The 19,443-nt window shown below is 33.5% G+C and overlaps 2 protein-coding genes across 2 annotated transcripts; one reads left to right on the plus strand and one right to left on the minus strand.

Moving 5' to 3' along the window:
- Window positions 1–5,392: 5,392 nt before the first annotated feature.
- LOC143579294 (F-box protein At3g56470-like) lies at window positions 5,393–6,448 on the plus strand. Its single transcript, XM_077062644.1, has 2 exons — window positions 5,393–5,902; window positions 5,993–6,448. Exons 1-2 carry the CDS (start codon window positions 5,393–5,395, stop codon window positions 6,446–6,448), a joined length of 966 nt encoding a protein of 321 aa, XP_076918759.1.
- A 408-nt stretch (window positions 6,449–6,856) lies between these two features.
- Window positions 6,857–10,927, minus strand: LOC143579298 (protein RICE SALT SENSITIVE 3-like). Its single transcript, XM_077062646.1, has 7 exons — window positions 10,760–10,927; window positions 10,561–10,614; window positions 9,937–10,104; window positions 9,460–9,565; window positions 8,461–8,502; window positions 8,316–8,372; window positions 6,857–7,313 (listed from the first exon to the last, which is right to left on the minus strand). The coding sequence occupies exons 1-7, from the start codon at window positions 10,894–10,896 to the stop codon at window positions 6,957–6,959; spliced, it is 921 nt and encodes a 306-aa protein (XP_076918761.1). The 5' UTR covers window positions 10,897–10,927; the 3' UTR covers window positions 6,857–6,956.
- Between the last annotated feature and the right edge of the window lie 8,516 nt (window positions 10,928–19,443).

Consider the following 19,443-nt stretch of genomic DNA (forward strand, 5'->3'; position numbering starts at 1 on the left):
TCAATTCCTTCATGAGACATGTGTAGAGATAGGGAAACAAATATATGAAAATCGTATATCCAAGAAAAATATATGAACGTATATATGGAGATCTAGAGAAAAACAAAGTATCGTTCATTGTCGGTCCCACATATGGCGCAAATATATAACCAAATTCCGACCATCAGAAGATCAACATAAATCATAAATGTTCTATGGTTTTAGTTAAGAGAAGACGAGATGTAGTCTACATGTCCTTTACATTCATGGAGCAATTATGTTGATCTCTAGGTGTTTGGCTAAGCTTATTTAACTCCAAAAGTGCTTTTGGCAAAAATGTTTATTTACTTATGACTTTTTCAAATATAGTGCTTGGATTAGTTTTTGTGGTTACCAAAAAGTAGGTAAAATAACCAAAAATAACAATCTTATATATTTATTAGTTTTACAGATAATAGAATGGTGAATATATCTGTAATTTGGTATTCTAAAAGCAAAAAGCAAAACAAAAAGTTTGGATTTCTTGCTTCTGAAAACCATTTTTTTTAACACACAACAAAAAGCAAAACCTAAAAGTATTTTTATAATATATTTTTTTTTTTGAAAATCAAATACGCAACTTTGAAAAGCTCAGCCGAACACCCTGTATGGTAAAGGTAGTCATGGATCTCCACCATTGGTTATGTTGTAAAGTAAGAATAGGGAGGGTTTTTTTTGGTGGGGGGTTGGTGGAGGAAGATGAACATGCATTAGGTTGTGATGGAGCCTTATATTTATAGGAGTTAAGTGAATTTTATCCTAATGGGCCATTTATAACTTGGGCTTTGTAAAAATTAAATTATCATGAATTGGGCTTGAGATATTGTGTTTTGGTTCATTCAAAAGGGCACCTCTACAAACAACTATCATTTATTCATATCACTAATTGAGTTAATAGTTACGCACGATGCGTTCATGGAGTTGCATGTGGTTAAGCAAAACTAATACGAACTTAATTTGATTCCCCAAGTTGTTTATAAGAACGATACAACACCGGATAGTTATCCGAACAATAAGAGACATCTAAACGCCTTAACATGGTGCAGTTAATCGAAGATAGTATGGATTATGAAAAGAGTGTATAATCAACATGCAAGAATTGTATAAGCACTTGTATATAGTACTAATCAGATACAACAAAGAAGAAAAATAGAGTGTTTTACTGTTATGTAACCGTTTGATTTGTCGTAGTTATAACATATATTTGATATAGTTCTCACAATTCTTTACTTAAAGTTAGTCTTGTATTAAACAACTATTAAGTATATAATAAAAAGATTAACTAACAAATGATTAAACTAATACATAAACAACCTATTCTATTTATTAATTAATTATCTTAAATTAATTTACCTAATCAATACCTATTATTGGTCATGCAACTTGTTACATTTGAATCATGATGTTGAAAATGATGATGGTGACCATAAGATGACATAGAACTACTACACTCTCCCACCTCTTTAATCTCCACATCTTCCTCTCCGGTGACGGTCCTGCCTCACAATAAGGCAGAGCTTCCACTGGAGATGAAGAAACTGGCACAACGGAAGGGAGTTTTGATAAGAGAGCCTCAAGGCTGCTCATGGATGGAGTTATGCTCATTGGTTGATTGTAATCGTCGGGTAAGTCTCCGCGGCCATGGAAAGGCCATACTTCTGGGATATTATATCCTTGTGACTTATAAGAGTACAATGTGGGTGATGGATGTGGTAATAATACCCTTGGAATGCTCTTTATGTAGCTCAATTTCTTTCTTAGCATCACAACATAGCTTAAATCTTCAATAACGTTTTGACACAAAAAGATGAATAATATTATTATCATTGTGTTTTGAGATTGCTTATCAAAATTGTTTTTATATTTTGTAATAATCATGATAACCAACTTCAAATTTCTTATTCAAAAGTCTTTTTTTTTGCACAAACAAAATTCAAGTTAATTCGATAAGAAACAATGAACCAAAAGTCAAAAATGTTTCCCGCTATGGTACTAATTCCAATTTCCAAACTTCTTTGTCAATTCATAGTATAATAAACAGGGCGGCTCGGTTATGGCGAGTTTGATATTATCAATAACCAAAACCGACCCGTATTTGACGGTTCTAAAAAATCAATAAATCCACCCACCGGTTATAGCGGTTATCAATTAAAATCAGTTCGGTTATGATTTGGTTAATGATTAATACTGGTTAATTTGCTCACCCCTAGCTTCCAGGTTTTTAAACCACCCTTTACAAAAGTTAGAATTTAAAATTTCTTTTTGGGCTTGGGCTTATTATTATCTTTGTGCGGCAAAATATTTATAAAAACTAAAAAGGAGTTGCAGAACCTAATTTAATTGGTGTGCTGATTTCACCAATTTAATCCGATCAATCAACCATCAGGATAATTAAGCACCAAATATTATATCTTGTGAGTTCCGATCCTACACAAATTAATTTAATTTCTGTGCAATTTTAGTATCAAAATTCATAATAAAGTTTGAAGCTTTTTTCTTGTTTTTAGTTCAAGAACCTAATTCTTGCTTCATGTTTGTTTAGTTACCCATATGTCAATTACATCTGTATAACTGAAAAAGATAACTTAGTCGTTAACCTGAGTTTTTTTAAACTTAGTCGTGTCCAACGGTCATGATAATGGATAGTAACGTTATGACCCCGTGATCTAGGGATGTTAATTTTAAACAACTTAGTTTTGCTATCCAAAAAGGGTTAACGGTGCAGCTTGTTGTCCGTTTGTCTTCTATTTCGATGTAAACACTACTCTTTATGTTAAATTACAATTTTGAATGGGAACAAAAGATGTTTTTTTTGTATAAAAAATTTGTTTCAATTTATTTTTATCATTGTGTTTAGTTTGAAACTGACCCATATGCCAATTACATGTGTATAACTGCAATCTTGAAACGGTTAACCCAAGTTTTTTTTTGTAAGCTATCTTTTTCTATAATATGTTTCTAGGTGATCAGGTGAATTAAAAATGGATAAAAAGCTTTGTTTCAGTTCATTTTATTCCTTGTGTTATGCTGTTATTAATACTTATGAAAGTTATATTACAACTGAATTTTAACTGCAGTAGAGATTTTTTTTTGAGCAATGAGCATCATGCATGATATATGATTGTTAAACATTAACAGTTTTTATTTCAACTTCTCTTAAAACGTTTCAAGATACCTTAGTTTTTCTGTTAGATTTTGCAAAACAGTAGAGGTATTTTGATGATTAATTGGGCCTGTTTTTATTGAATTATACATGAAACTCATTATATAATATATTCTTAAATAACTTAGTTTTTGTAAGTTAAATAACTTAGCCGAAAGACAAGGGTACATGCACCGATCAACCGGTGTCTCGATGATTGAGTGCTATGTGCCTTATGTCCAAGGCTTGATGCAAAACTACTATTGAGCTAGAGATCTCACCGGAAGCAGCCACTCTATCCCTATGGGGTAGAGGGAAGGTTGTCTACATCGTACCCTCTTCAGACCCTACCATAGCTTTGCTATTAGTGGGATTTACAGAGTACGACGATGATGATGATGATGAACTTAAATTTTGTAAATATCTGCTAACTATAAAATCAAGTATATTTTACCATAAATAACATGGGGAGTTATAATATCTTACAGATGGAGCAGAAGCACAATTCATGTGGTTCAGTATGTGATCGGTTTCCTACCATGTCTTTAAAACATCCATGGTTGGTTGCTCAAAATCTCGAAGCGAAAGAAGACAATAAAAAAGACCAAATTTTCTATACCATACACAATCTGATGCCTCATTACCGTGTCAAATCCCTGAGTTGGTCGGGAGACGCATCCGAGGGTGCTTCCATGGATGGGTGATCCTCTCGAACCATCCACACAACGTCATGTGGTCTCTTTGGAACCCTGTGACATCTAAGACAATACGGCTCCCACCGTTGACTTTGAAAGACGGGGACTTTGAATCAATCAGACAATGCTGCTTGTCGTCACCTCCTGACGATCTGGCTTCAATTCTCATGTTAACAAGAACCAAAACACCCACCGTTGTTTTTTCTCAGCTAGACCGTAAAAGAAAGAGGTCAAGATGGAAGGAAATGGCATACGCCAAACAACTCAGGAGCGTTACAGGTGACGATGGTTTATTACATTGCCTGACTTGTTGCAACGGTAAAGTTTATGCCTTGGTTAGTGGCACTCGTATTGTTATACAAGTTGACATTGTGGTTAAAGATAACGAAGTTGTGATAACTCTATCGGCATTTGGAAAACCCCCTTTCCCTTTCTACAATGGTTGCTTTGTGAAGCCTTATCTGAAAGGATATTGTAAAGAACTGTTCTACATAATATTAGGATTTGACGAGGTCGCAAAGAAAACACTTAATGTCGTTTATTTGTTTAAACTGGACTGGACTAGTATGCTTTGTGAAGAAATTGAAGACCTCAAAGACGCTATATTTTTTGTAGATCTTGCTCATGATTGCTCGGTATTTTACCGTGATGCAGTTGCCACAGAGTTAGGGGGTTATATATACATTGTTGGCGAGACGGGCCAAGTAATGTACTTGTACGACATCAAAGATAAAACCATCTCTGTATCTTCTATGTCGTGTTTAGAGCAATCAACCCATTTGTCATTGTGGGAATGCAAGTATGTATTTATTTATTTATTTATCTTACATATTTTATTTTTGGTATATTGATTTTTATCAATCTCAACTATCGTTTTTTGGTCGTTGCCGGTCCCAGCTAACGAATTGGTTGCTGACAGTCTCGACTTTTAACTTATTTGTTCCTAATGGTCCGCGACTAACAGAATTCTAACGCTGTTAGTTGCAGGTCAACGGAAAAACGTTTTTGATCGGAAAAATCACATTTTTTGTCGGAAAACACCACCTTAACACTGCCACCACCACCACCAATTGGCTTCCACCAATCAACCACCACCACTTGAGCACCACCACCCGATTTCGACGATGGTTCTAGGGATCTGGCGACCTCAATAATTGAGGCTTTTACTAGAAAAAAGTTCCTATAGGTCCGATACAAAGTTACAAAGATGTCTGGAACGAAAATGTTGAGTTTTCCGGCCAAAAACGTTTTTCCAACGACTTGCAATTAACAGCGTTAGGATTCTGTTAGTCGTGTGGAACAAATATGTTAAAAGTTGGGACCGTCAGAAGCCAATTCGTTAGTTGGGATTAATAAAAACCAATAGACCTTTATTTTTAGCACGAGAAAATAATTCTTAAAAAAATTGTAATAATTTGATGCATGTGTAGGTTACACGAGGATCATGAAGAAATCGAGTATGGAACTAGTTTTAAACCAGAAGATGAGATCATGGTAAGACCCGGTTAAGGATGACAACGAGGTTGATATCAACAACATGAGAAATGAAGAGCCACACCTTCTTAATATTCCGCTAGATGTTTTGAGAAGGATAATGGAGTTTTGTGTTGGTGTCGAATACCTTAAGTTGCGTGCAACATGCAAACATTGTCAATTAGCAGTGCCTATAAAGAGATTGCAGACGTATTCATTAAATTCACCATGGTTGATAGTGTTTGACAAACATCGAGGCGTTATCACTTTTACCGATCCCATGTTTGGTGACAAGTACTTTATAAAAACGCCTCAAAAATTGATTGGTGAGTTGCGAATATACTGTTCTGGGTACGGTTGGTTGCTTTTGTATAAACTAGATGGACCCGGAGAACTGTTCTTTTATAACCCGTTCACAAATGATATCCGTGAGCTTCCATCAGGTTTGCCTTACCTAGATAGCTTATATTTCCTAGCACCGCCAACTTCTCCTGATCTTTGTACGGTTTTGGGATTATCGGCATCATTGCCAATGAATTTTTACATCTACATTTGGAAATCATCATCTAACTGGGTTAGCTTTCATATTGATTTTGGTGATACAGCTCCACATGCCTTTCGTTTCCTAACAATATGCCACACTTGTACTTTTGCCTTGAACTAGGGAGCGCTTAATATTGTTTTGGAAAATGAGGAAGGCAATAACTTTTGGAACGCCGTTGTAGCTAAAGCCCCAAGAAGAAGATTTGCGCAACATATTCTGGTAAGTCGTGATTCGCATCCTCTACTAGTCGTCTTGGATGAGTTGGGAGAGTTTGTTGAGGTGCTACGCCTGAATGGATATGCACTAAAATGGGAGAAACTAGATAGTTTAGGAAGGTATATGATTTACATTTGTGGTACTACGTCTCTCTGCATGGAAGCCAAAACGCCAGAAATGGAGAACAAGATCTACTTTCCACGCTTAGATTCCAAGCATAGGAAGATAGTGTTCTATTTTCTTGAAACACGAAAGTATCACACATTCAATGGCCAAAACGTCGAACAAGATTTAGATGATTTATTTGGAACCAAATACCATGTCCACCCTCATGCGTGGATTGAACCAAGTTGGTCTTAGCTAGGTATTTTTTATAGAACGGCGACTTTCCCTGTATTTAGTTAACTTCGTTATTAGTATCTTCTTTAAATGACATTATTTTAGTATGACAATACTCTCATCTTTTTAATTAATACTAAACATATATAAATTATGTTTTTGATTTCCTTTCTCCTTAAACATCCCATTAAAAAAATGGTTATAGCTACATCTTTATGTAAACATTTTGCTCCATGGTTATAGCTAGATCTTTATGTAAACACTTTACCATGGCTATAACATCATATATTTTATACGGTTCTTTCAATTCTTTACTTAAAATCTATCTCGTATAAACGACTAGAAATATAATAAAAAGATTAACTAACAAATGATTAAACTAATACATAAATAATCGATTCTATTTATTAATTAAATAAGTTAAACTTGATCTACCTAATCAATACCTATTATTAGTCATGCAACTTGTTACATTTGAATCATGATGTTGAAAATGATGGTGACCATAAGATGATATAGAACTACTACACTATCCCACCTCTTTAATCTCCACATCTTCCTCTTCCACCAATTCTTTCTCCGGTGACAGTCCTGCCTCACAATAAGGCAGGGCTTGCATCGAAGACGAAGAAACTGGGACAACTGAAGGGAGTTTTGATAAGAGAGCCTCAAGGCTGCTCATGGATGGAGTTATGCTCATTGGTTGATTGTAATCGTCGGGTAAGTCTCCGCGGCCATGAAAAGGCCATGCTTCCGGGATATTGTATCCTTGTGATTTATAAGAGTACAATGTGGATGATGGATGTGGTAATAATACCCCAGGAATGCTCTCTATGTAGCTCAATTTCTTTCTTAACATCATAACATGGCTTAAATCTTCAATCACCTTTTGACACGAAAAGATGAATGGTATTATTATATCATTGTGTTTTGAGATATTGCTTATCAAAATATATTTGTAATAACCAACTTCAAATTGCTTATTTCAAAAGATTTTCTTACGCACAAATAATTAAATTAAAGTTTAGATCAACCAATGAGTAATTTTATTTCACTACTTGTAAATTATAATCATTCTATTTGTAATATTGTAGTATAATTTTATTACTCTAGTTATATTTTATGATACAGTGCAATTACACTATTCAACATAACTATATTATCGAAATGCGACCGTGCTTTTTCTTCTTCACTTCGCATGGTTCGAACAAAAATGTTCTTTGTATATATTACATCATATATATATATATATATATATATATATATATATATATATATATATATATATGATCAGGATCATGAGAGAACCTTTTTAAAATTGAGAACTTTGAGAACCATTTTGGACCACAAAAAACCTAAAAATAAAAAAATCATAAAATAACAAAAAAACACAAAAATGAATAAAGTAAAAAAACCAAAATTCTTATTTTAACATTCCGGGTTCATAAAAAAAATAAAAAAAAAACTCGGTTTAGCTAAATTATATACACATATGTATAATATATACATATATGTACATTTACATGTTTTTTTATACACATGTGTATAGTTTAAGATAAATGATACTGTACATATGTATATATTACGTAACTAAAGATTAAATAAAATTATACATATACATATGTGTATAATACGACTTTTTTTTTTATTTTTTTTAATGAAACCGGAATGAAATACAAGAATTTTGGTTTTTTTTACTTATTTAAATTTTTTGTTTTATGATTTTTTTAAATAATTTTTTTAAAGGTGTTTTTAGTGGTCCAAAATGATTCTCAAAGTTCTCAATTTGTAAAGGGTTCTCTAAGGATCCTTACCCTATATATATGTGTATATATATATATATATGCATGTATACGTACATATGGATGGGGAGAGAAAGAGAGAGAACCTTGTTAATGGACCCTAGTTGAATAACACCTTCTTTAACAGCAACCAAAGCAATAGTCTGAAAATAAACATTTGAGTTTTTTATTTAGATATTGCTTATAGTAAACTCCAATTGTACAATATTGTGCACATTATGCATGATATACCTTTATACCAGCTTGAAATTGAGACTCCCATGTCCTAGGATACTGTTATTCAAGCAAATATAAAAAGTTAAACTATAAACAATGATCTTAACTATTGCAAAAACTCAAATAATGAATTCTAGGTATTTATTAAGACCTTTAAAATGACGGGAGCATTATATACATGCTACGTGAACAAATTAATTTAAAATTACGTTAACATTGAAAATAATATGTTTGTTTCACATCTAAAGAAAACATTATAAATAAACATGTAATGATATATTGTAAGAGACAAATTAGTTGAGATTTTAGTTCACTAAAATATGCAAACCTTGTACGTATGAAATTGCGAACATTATTTAATCATTGTTAAGTAAAAAGAAAATCATAATCCTTAACCCGTGCATTTTAGTATTTTATTTATTTAAAGCTTTTAAACATTTTTTTCATTTTAATAACGGTTAAACTGTTTATCAATCATACAGATGGAATTTAGTGAACCGTTATGCATTCGTTGAAATATTTAAAATCTGACCAGAACAGTTTTGACAAATTATTATAAGAAATTCTAACTATTTACAATCTTATAAACGTGCTTAAAACTGTCTTAAAAATAAAAGTTTTTGTTTGAAAAATAAAAATCATTAATGGGGCTTTATATATTTATGAATTATGAAACTTGATAATCTGCTTCAAATCTAGTAAAATTTTATATTAAAATATTAAAACTCATGTTTAAGATTTTTAATTTTTAATAGAAAAATAAAAATAAATAATTGAGAATTTATAAGAAATATTAACTCTTGACATTAAGACATTTCTTAAACACAATCACAAAATTATATTATGGATATATTTTATAATCACTCAACAAAATCCATATACCTTCAATTCTTACATCAAAGCTGTAACCACAAAGTGTTTTCACATCAATTAAAACAGTTAAATCACATACAACAAAATGAATATTAATTAAGCAATAATAGAATAAATAGTAAATTTTGGTTTTTTACTTACTGAGTCTGTTGAGTTATTCCAAGTAGACAAGAAATTAATTTCTTGATCAATTGGCTCTTTAAAAATCCACTTATGACCATGATCTGCTGCGACTTTTCCAATTAATCTAAAGAAGAAAAAAAAACAATTAAACAACGTTAAATGACGAAGTTTTAAACAATGTTTTAAAAACCGGATCAGACATACTTAACCGTTTATGGACACAACATGTCTAAACTAACAAGTTTTGATTGAACCGGATTATACATGTCAAAAACACATCGAAAACCTTCGATCTAGCCTACTCACTTTGCCAATCGACCGACAAAAAACCGTTTAAGCATTATATTAGTTTAGTTAGTACGTACCTTGTACTAATTACAAATAACTAGCATGCACACAACTAATTACTTGATAAATAAGGCATGAAACTAGATTGCTAACTAGGTATAAACTGTATAGATATATAACTTTATAATATTAAATTCCGAAATATACCCTTCACCATAATTGTAAATTTCATGGGACATCTTGAAGAAAAGCTCCGGTTGAAAGCCAAGATATTGTTGGTATTCGTGGTTTGCGTACGCCATGGAGTCGGCCGAGCTTGTCTCTCCGGCTGTTGAGGCTGCAAAATTGCAAAAACCATCCTCCCATGCCAATATCCTATTTATTTAAACATAGTAATAATATTAGTAAGTATTCATTTAGATATAAAAAAAAACCTAAATAGTTAACTAAGGATTTTAATAAGTTATTAGCTATGATACAAATCATTATCATCATTATCGTACTCAGTATATCCCACAAATAGCAAAATTATGGTAGGCTCTGAGAAGGGTAAGCCCCATAGGGATAGAGAAGCTGCTTCCGGTAAGACCCCGATTCGATAGTAGCTTTGCATCAAGCCTTGGACATAAGGCACATAACACTCAACCATCGGGACACCGCCGATTGGTGCATGTACCCTTGTCTTTCGGCTATCAACATCACCACATGATGCCTGATTAACCTTCCGCCACTTTTAACTTTATTTTCATGAGATTAATAAAATAACGTCAAAATTAGTGCAAATTATTATACAAAATAAGTTGGATATATTATAATAGAATTTTAACTTACCAATTTCTTCTATTGCCTCTTGACCTATCATATACTCCTCCTTGAGTATCCCATCTGTAATTAATTAATTAAGAAAACATAACTACATCATAGAGATACAACTTGCATAATTTGTAGAATTTAAATTTAATGGGCTTAGTTAATTTATATTTAACTTTCACAAAAAAAAGTAAAATAAATAAATAAATAAATAGATTACTTGGGTGGAGGGTAGTTTCTAGGCAAGATTCTCCAGAAAACAGCATAAACCCATTGTGAGTTTTCATGGATGCAAAAGCTTCTTAACGTGTGTTGAAGGAGATGAGTTAATGTTGATTGGTTTAGTTGCTCCTCCATTCTCTCTCTAGAACACAAAGTTGTATCTATCCTTTTCTCTTTAAGAAGTGAAACTAAACCAAACCATCTTTTACCTCTTTATATAATGTCTCCCAAAACCAGTATAATATAAATATATAAGGGATGAGTTCAAATATATAGTCTTTTAAAAAGATGAAGTCGTAGAAGAGTACTATTAAACGGACTCTGATTAAACTCGAGCTAGTGGCATTAGAATAGTCAGCTAGTCAAACTCTATGATATTGGATTTTAATTAGGTTTTCACTTTTTGATTTGTAGCTTGTAGATTTTAGAAATTTGAAGAAGGAGGCTCTATGTTGGGTTACCGGGTCAAATTATTGCATTTTTTTTTATTTATCATTGTGTTTTTTATTTATTTTCATTATTATGTCTTTTTTCATCAACATTATGTAATATATTTTACTTGACACTGTGTTATATTTTACGATTCGTTGTATCTGTGTACCATTCTTAGATTTAAGAGATGTGTAAGATAACCACGTACCCTATATGTGTGTGTGTTTTCACACAAAAAACAACTCTCAAGGTTCTCTCATTGGTCAATTCTCTTTATAAGTGTTGGCTTGACTGACATACATATCATTTATCTTTATATATGTACAACATACTACACACATATTGACATATATTGCCGTGCTGAGAATCATAAGGTGAACTGATAGGAGATTGTCTTCATTTTTGTGACTATGATATTAATATACATACATGCAAACATATGTATATATAATATATTTGCTACATGCTTCTTTTGTCAATTTATTACATGTTTCACACACATGCCTAAGGTGTGTGTACGTGTGTATATTATTTATATACAAATATAAATGATTCTTAATTATCATGCAAAGGTTATATTATATTTTTGCATTTGATACATCTTTTTTGGAACTATTTTTTCTTTCATGATCCTTCTCAATCCGACCAACCATCTTCATCTATCTTCCGGCTTATATGATTCTCCATCTTCTCTCGGCCCACTTTTCTTACACCCTCGAGCCCAGTCAATCCCGAAGCCTGATACCTAGATCAAATGGTTCATTACGCGATATTGTGTCAAATAGTTTTTTCCTATCATAAGTTGCAAGTTCGAGACTCATAAAGTGGGCATTAGATGAATTATATAAGTAAATTAATTAAGGCCGTGGGTGTTCCAACTTTTATTAATTATGTGGAATAAGATACTAAGATATTTTTTTAAAGTTAAGAATGCATGGTTAAAAACAAAAATACACTTAAAAGTTAAAACATGACAATATCTAACTATTTATGAACAAAATATTCCAATGTATATTTTTACTCAGTGTCAAATCTGTTCCAACAGTGTTGTCTTATTCCAAAATAATATTTTTTGTCAATAAATGTAAATCAATAATTTGAAAGGGAATTATTTCTCTGAAACGGCATAATATTAACATAAATTATTTCTTTGGGCCCACAAAACTTCACCGTTTTCGAAGTACCCTTTATGAATTTCACCTATCCACGTCACTTGTGGTTAAGTAGGGTTTTGATGAAAAAAAATAACAAGACATGTATGTGTGTATATATATACACATGCATATTATATTATTACATAATATACATATATGTATAAATAAAGAATGAACAAATTCTCTTGATATAAACCTGTATGTATAAGTCTTGTATAGGTTTTTTATCAAACAACAATTTTTTACACCTAATTTCCACCGATAGTAGGGTTCTAACATGCAGTACATAATATATATGATGTCATGTATTTTTATATACGAGCTGTAAAGACATCTAATCACTCATATGAAAGTTGGGGTGAGTTTTTGAAAAATAAACCCCCTAGGTATATATACTTGTTCTTTCCTCTTAAATATTCGGGTCTCAAGCGTTAATTTTTGTTTGTTATATTGTCACGTGTTATTCACGGTTATCTAGAATCAATACATACTCAAAACGGGAACCGCGAGAAGTAAAGTGTATTTTCATTGCAAATAAAGTTTGTTAAAGAACTAATATATAGTTGTTTGTATAGGTCCTAGTAGTCGTCAGTATTAATTGGGACATGGGATCCCTCGGGAAAAAATTGATTGCTCCTAATTCGAGTTTGAGTCCTCTTATAAAAATCGAACTTGGGACCTCGAAGAAAAAGTCTTAGGGAAAACCCTCTAATTACCCGAGCTAATTAATGAAGGCTATTGTGAACTTTTTGGTACAATATTCCATTATTCATATAATTTAAAATCAGTTCTAAGATGTAAGGTATCAACCGACACCATGTACTATATATAATAATATGCATCTTTGATTGTCATGGATCCTCAGTCTACACTCTACAGTTATGACTTATCAACATGACCACAGACCAAACCTTATTCTTTCCACACAATTACGTACATATCATCAATCACACACACATATATATATATAGGGGAGGGTTATTCTAAAAATAAGTAGTTTTCTAGGAAGTCTAAGAATAAATCATAGCCATTAGATCATACCAATCAATGGTTGAGATTTAAAATTACTAAAAACCGTCATAGTTTCCTAAAATTACTCTTTCACCATTATAACTCACCATAGGTTTTAATGTCAAATGTCAAAATTCTATAGGTTCTTACCATTCCTAAGAAACAACTCTTTTTATTTAAACCATTTTCTATATATATATATATATACACGATGTATATATCTATACATCATCTCTCTCTCTCTCTCTCGAGCTAGACTTTCTTAACAAGCTATAACATTTTGTTATTATTAATATCAAGTTCTTTAATATACATAGTTATGTAAATAAAACTAACATATTAATTTTAAAAAGTTGATATTTACTTATACATTTTTAGTAAATGAAGTATAATACATTAAACATCAATAATTTAATCATTTACAAGACAATGATTGAATATTGTATAATTCAAAGTAATATAAAAGATAATAATTGGCATATTTACAAAAAAAAAAAACACATATTTTTTTGTTTTTATTACATTGTATTATTAGAGATTTTGAGTTATTTTTAAACAACTTTCCCCTTTCACTTTCAGAGTTTTAACTCGTAGAAAGTAGAAACTGAATGAAAAACAGTAGAATCTGAGTGAGTGATGATATGGGCCAACCCTAGCGACCAAAAAGTAGTAGTCAACTGACATTTATACAGTCCTTTTGACCATTCAAACATATTTTAACCCCATACCGAATTATTGTATTTTTATACTTATATTCTTATACATTTTTATTCTTTAATTTTTCAATGATGGGATCGATCCGGGGAAAACTCTAAAAGGCCAACACATGTGAACACCGCCCAAATGCACAACAATATGGTGAAATAAAACTCGTTAAGTTTAAGGATCCAACTAGTGAAAGCCATATGTTCGCCTAGTATCTCATCATAACCCTGGTGCATCTGAAACAAAATGCCAGGACATAAATCAAACATGTATCACATGAAACACCAAGTCTTTTCCTTACAACGCACCCGAGCTACTTTAACAACTAACATAATACAGGTTTTAAGTAACATACTGAAACAACCATATATAGCCAATTTTGATTTATATTTTAGGTATAGCATGTAAGAAATACTTTTATATAGTTATAATTGCATCTCTTTCTTTTATAACTACATAATATGCTGTATATTTAAGTGGTTCTTAGTACGAGTTGAGACATAAATTACAATATAAAAGTATAAAACTTATTAGAACATAATTTTTAATACTTTTAATGATACTTTTATCAGTTTATGTAACTATTTCTCTAAACAAACCACCATTAATTTCCAATACATCAATTTATAAATTTGAATCATGTTTATTTTTTTGGTAAAATGTGTGGAGTTAATTTATTGTATAGATATTTTTCGTAACCATGACTAATTTTTAAGAAAAACAATAAATTTTATTGCTTTATTTTAATAATATATATATATATCTATTTTGTTGTTTAGTTTACGTAGTATAACAGGTGGATTAAATCAACAATACTTTTACGTATAAAAAATGTTTCCATGGATTATAATGGAGTTTGCAGGGACAACGATTATGACGTAAGATGATCAAGACACTGTTTCTTGGGATGCTACATTTATATTATAATTTTTAAAAATAGCATCATGTTACTTTTTATTAATATTAACATTATGATTTTTGTTAGGTCATGTGTTCTTAGCTAACTAAATAGCGTATGACGTGTCATGTTATTGCAATGTACATTACAGGCTTTAATTAAGGCCTCAATAAGGTATCATGTTATGGTTTTACTGGTACTTATATAATAATAATAATAATAATAATAATAATAATTAAGCATAAATGTGTGTGTGAGATTGGTGGAGAGATAAAGGTGACGGGGTTGTTTAGCGTTTATGAAACGACGCCGGACGCCCATGGCATCCAAAATGAAGATGGTTTTGTGGTTTAACGGGTGTTATCTTATTGCTATGGTAAACAATCAAGGTGTGTGTAGAAATATGCAAATAGCTAATTACATATGAAAGCGATATTAACTTGGATAATGTGGATAACAAGCTATATAACTCTTCAATAATAAGGTAAACAATTTGAAAACAAAAGGCGGCGATGAGATTTAAAGCGTCAAATAACCAGGGATAGTTTTTTTTTTTTTGAAAATTAAACTTCATTAAAACACTGAGCAAGACCTCAAAACAAGGACTGCTCCAAACACAGATTACAACATATACAACGGGTATTTAATCCAATCATTCCACTCTATCCTTTTACAATTCGATCTATACTTCAGCCACAAAAACGCCAAAGACTTAACCGAAGCCACCACCTCAACAACCTTAGGCTCAGACTTCTGAAAATTCGCCTTATTTCTTTCCAACCAAATGGCCCAGCAAGCGACCATAATAATACCTCTAAGAATTTTCTTACTCTTAGCTGAAACACATGCCGAATCTTGCCAAGAGAGAAGATCCTCAATCAAATTAAAGCGAGCAGGGACCAAGTTACACCACCTCCAAATATTGCTCCAAACACCATATACAAAACCACAAGAAACGAAAGTGTGGGTAACAGTCTCCTCATCTACACCACATAGAGCACATCTAGTATTAGGCAGATTAACCCTCCTTTTCACCAGTTCAATACAGGTAGGAATCCTTTCTTTTTCAATTCGCCAAACAAGAATGTTAACCTTTATCGGAATCCAATTCACCCACCTCATCCACTGACGTGGCTACCCATATGCGTTTTTTCTCAGCGCTTCTTTCACAATGGCTACTGAGAAACCATTGCCCGAGTTATTATCCCAATACCATCGATCCTGGCTACCATTTATCCGGACCTTAGACAACATATAAAACAAATCTTGAACCTCCGAAATTCCTTCAACAGTCGATGCTCCCAGGTACCAATTTTCGGTAATCAATGTCTGCCCCCTACCCACTAACTGTGCAGTTCTTGCCCCTATCCATAGAAAAAAGCACCGGCCATCTGACACTTAACGGCGTCGATCCAAACCACGTATCCTTCCAGAAGCTTATACATTTACCGTCCCCAGCTGACAAGAAAACATCTTATCAATGCTCTTCCCATCAAACCGAATGGAACGTATCCCAGAAACTATAGCCTTCCATACACATGGGATCGCTTTTTTAACCGGAAGAAAATCCCATTTATTTCTTCCCCCATGAATACTAAGAATTGTCCTCTTCCACAGTCCGTCATAATCGGTTTAAATCTCCACACCCATTTCACAAGTAAGGCCGAGTTGACTTCCGAAAGCTTAGAAATACCCAATCCCCCATACCTTTTAGGTCTCGTAACAATCTCCCAAGAAACCCAATGGATCCCTTTCCCTTCTTTACAACCCATCCAAAGGAATTTTCTCAAGATTTTCGATCACCTGACACGGCGCTTTGAACATCGAAAGATAATAAACTGGTAGGCTTGATAGAACCGATTTGATCAAAGTAAGCCGACCCCCAATGGATAACATCTTGGCTTTCCAAGATTGTAACCTACTCCGGATAGTATCCACAACTGGTTCCCAATGGCTAACCCGGTTCATATTCGCTCCGACTTTGATACCAAGGTATTTAAATGGAAACTCACCCTTGTTACATCCCAAAACCTCAGCCATAGTGCACACTTCCGAATCATCAATTCCCAAACCAAACAAATGAGACTTGTGGACGTTAATCTTCATACCAGAGCATATATGAAAGATACGAAGCAACCTCATTAACTTCACAATGTTGCTTCTATCCCATTTTCCCATAATTAACGCGTCATCTGCGTATAACATATGAGAGATGGTTGGCCCAGCGTTCGGCAATTTAATACCCTCTATATACCCCAATCGACCAGCTCTAGTAATCATACAAGCCAATGCTTCCATAACAATCAGAAACAAAAAAAGGCGATAACGGATCTCCTTGCCTGAGCCCTTTCTGGCACTGGAACTCATACGTAGGGGAGCCATTAACTAACACCGCGGACCGAGCAGACTGAATAATACCTCTACTCCATAAACACCATCACGAAGGGAACCCCATCTGTTCCATAATTGAAATTAGGAAATCCCAGTTCACGTTGTCGTATGCCTTCTCGAAATCGATTTTAAACATAAACACCTTCTCACCACTCCTCTTAGCCCAACTAATAATCTCATTAAGCACAAGCGGGCCATCCAAAATATACCTGTCTTTAAGAAAAGCCGACTGAGAATTAGAGATCACATCACCCATGACATTCTTGATTCTAGAAGCAATCACTTTTGAAATCGCTTTATTTATAACACCCACTAGATTTATAGGACGAAAGTCCTTTAAACCCATAGGCGTTTTGATTTTAGCAATAAGGGTGATAAACGACAAGCTGCACTCCTTGTGAATATAACCTGAGCCATGGAATTCTTCAAATAATCTAACAAAATCGTCCTCCAAACAATTCCAAAAGTGCTTGACGAAACGGAAATTAAATCCGTCCGGCCCAGCGCCATATCAGAACCACACTCGAACACCGCTTCCTTTATTTCCTCCTTGGTGAAAGGAGCAATTAGGTCTTCTTTTTTATCCAAGGGCACTTGTTTCAAATCGTTACTAATAAAACCCGGCCTTCTTCCATTTTTCTCCCTAAACAAATCTCTGTAAAAACGAAGAATTTCTCCTTTGACTAAAGACGGTTGAGAAACCCATTCCCCATCTATCAAAACCCCCGGGATAAGATTCGCCGCTTTCCTCCCATTGATACACCGATGGAAGAACGCGGAATTCTCATCCCCCATAGTAGCCCATTTCACACGAGACTTTTGTTTCAGATCTTTATTTTTTAGGATATTCAATCTATCCACTTCCTTTTTGCTTTCCTCCCAAACCCACTCCTCCTCTTCCTCTAAATCCCCTTCCTCAAGTTTTTTCTCAAGCCGCATAATATTATTTTTTAAAGAAGCCAATTCTTCCCCTTCTTTCATTGATGTCTGCTTCCACCATTCTTTTAGAGCTGTCTTAGCAGCTCCCAACTTTTTATGCAAGGAAATATCCGGAGGACCATCACACGAAACATTGTCAAACGCTTTCTTAACCACTTCTTCACTACCTTCCCTATGTAACCAAGAATCAAACCATTTAAATGGTCTGAGGCCATAATTCAGCTCATGGATAGACAATAAAATAGGGCAATGATCAGAAAGTTCCCTTGGTAAAGCTCGTAAACAAGCCCCATGCCACCTGGCAAAAAACTCCTGACACACCAACAATCGATCTATCTTGCTCATCTTTGCCGAATTACCTACACCCGTCAGATATGTATACTTATTTCCGTGCATATAAAACTCTTGCAAAGTGGCTTCATCTATAAATTTGTTAAAATCCGAGGCTGCCCTATTATTGAACTTCGAGTTTTTTCTCTCTTCAAACCACCTGACCGAATTAAAATCGCCTACAAAGATCCACATCCCCATTTTCCCCTGCATCAAATTCAGTAAACGATTCCAAAGAAATCTTTTTTCCCCAACCTTCTGCGGCGCATAAACGTTAACCATGTTCACAACAGACCCATCTTAAACCAAACACCCCGAAGTTAACAAAAAATTATTGTCCCTCTTTGAGCTAATCTTTTTGAATTTCCTCGGGTTCCACATACTAATAAGCCCACCCGATTTTCCCCTAGCCTCAACCGCATCAAACTCATAACCCCCGTTACCCCACAACAGCGCAAAATCAAAATTCTCATAATCCACCACCATCGACTCTTGGAGAGCCAAGAAATCGACCTTATTTTTTGACACCAAAGCCTTAACCCAGGTAGGTTTACCAACCGACCCAATACCTCGAACATTTAAAGACAAAATATTCATCGCAAACTTGTTTGTATACATTCACCTTCGATAGTGTCTGCAATCAAGCTTTCAAATCCTTGTAATTGAACCCCCAATCAATCTCCGAATTCAACCGTGGCCTCCAACTCATCTGTTCTATGAGAAACCTCATCTGAGTGTGGAATAGTTGGAGCTTGTTCCATTTTATCCTCTACCTGATTGGAATCCCAATCCTCCCTAAAGTCTTCTTTATTTTCAACCAGT

This window comes from Bidens hawaiensis, unplaced genomic scaffold (assembly GCF_021521415.1).
Source record: "Bidens hawaiensis isolate Kalapana, Puna unplaced genomic scaffold, B.hawaiensis_p1.1 tig00029652_1, whole genome shotgun sequence".
Classification (NCBI taxonomy): Eukaryota; Viridiplantae; Streptophyta; class Magnoliopsida; order Asterales; family Asteraceae; genus Bidens; species Bidens hawaiensis.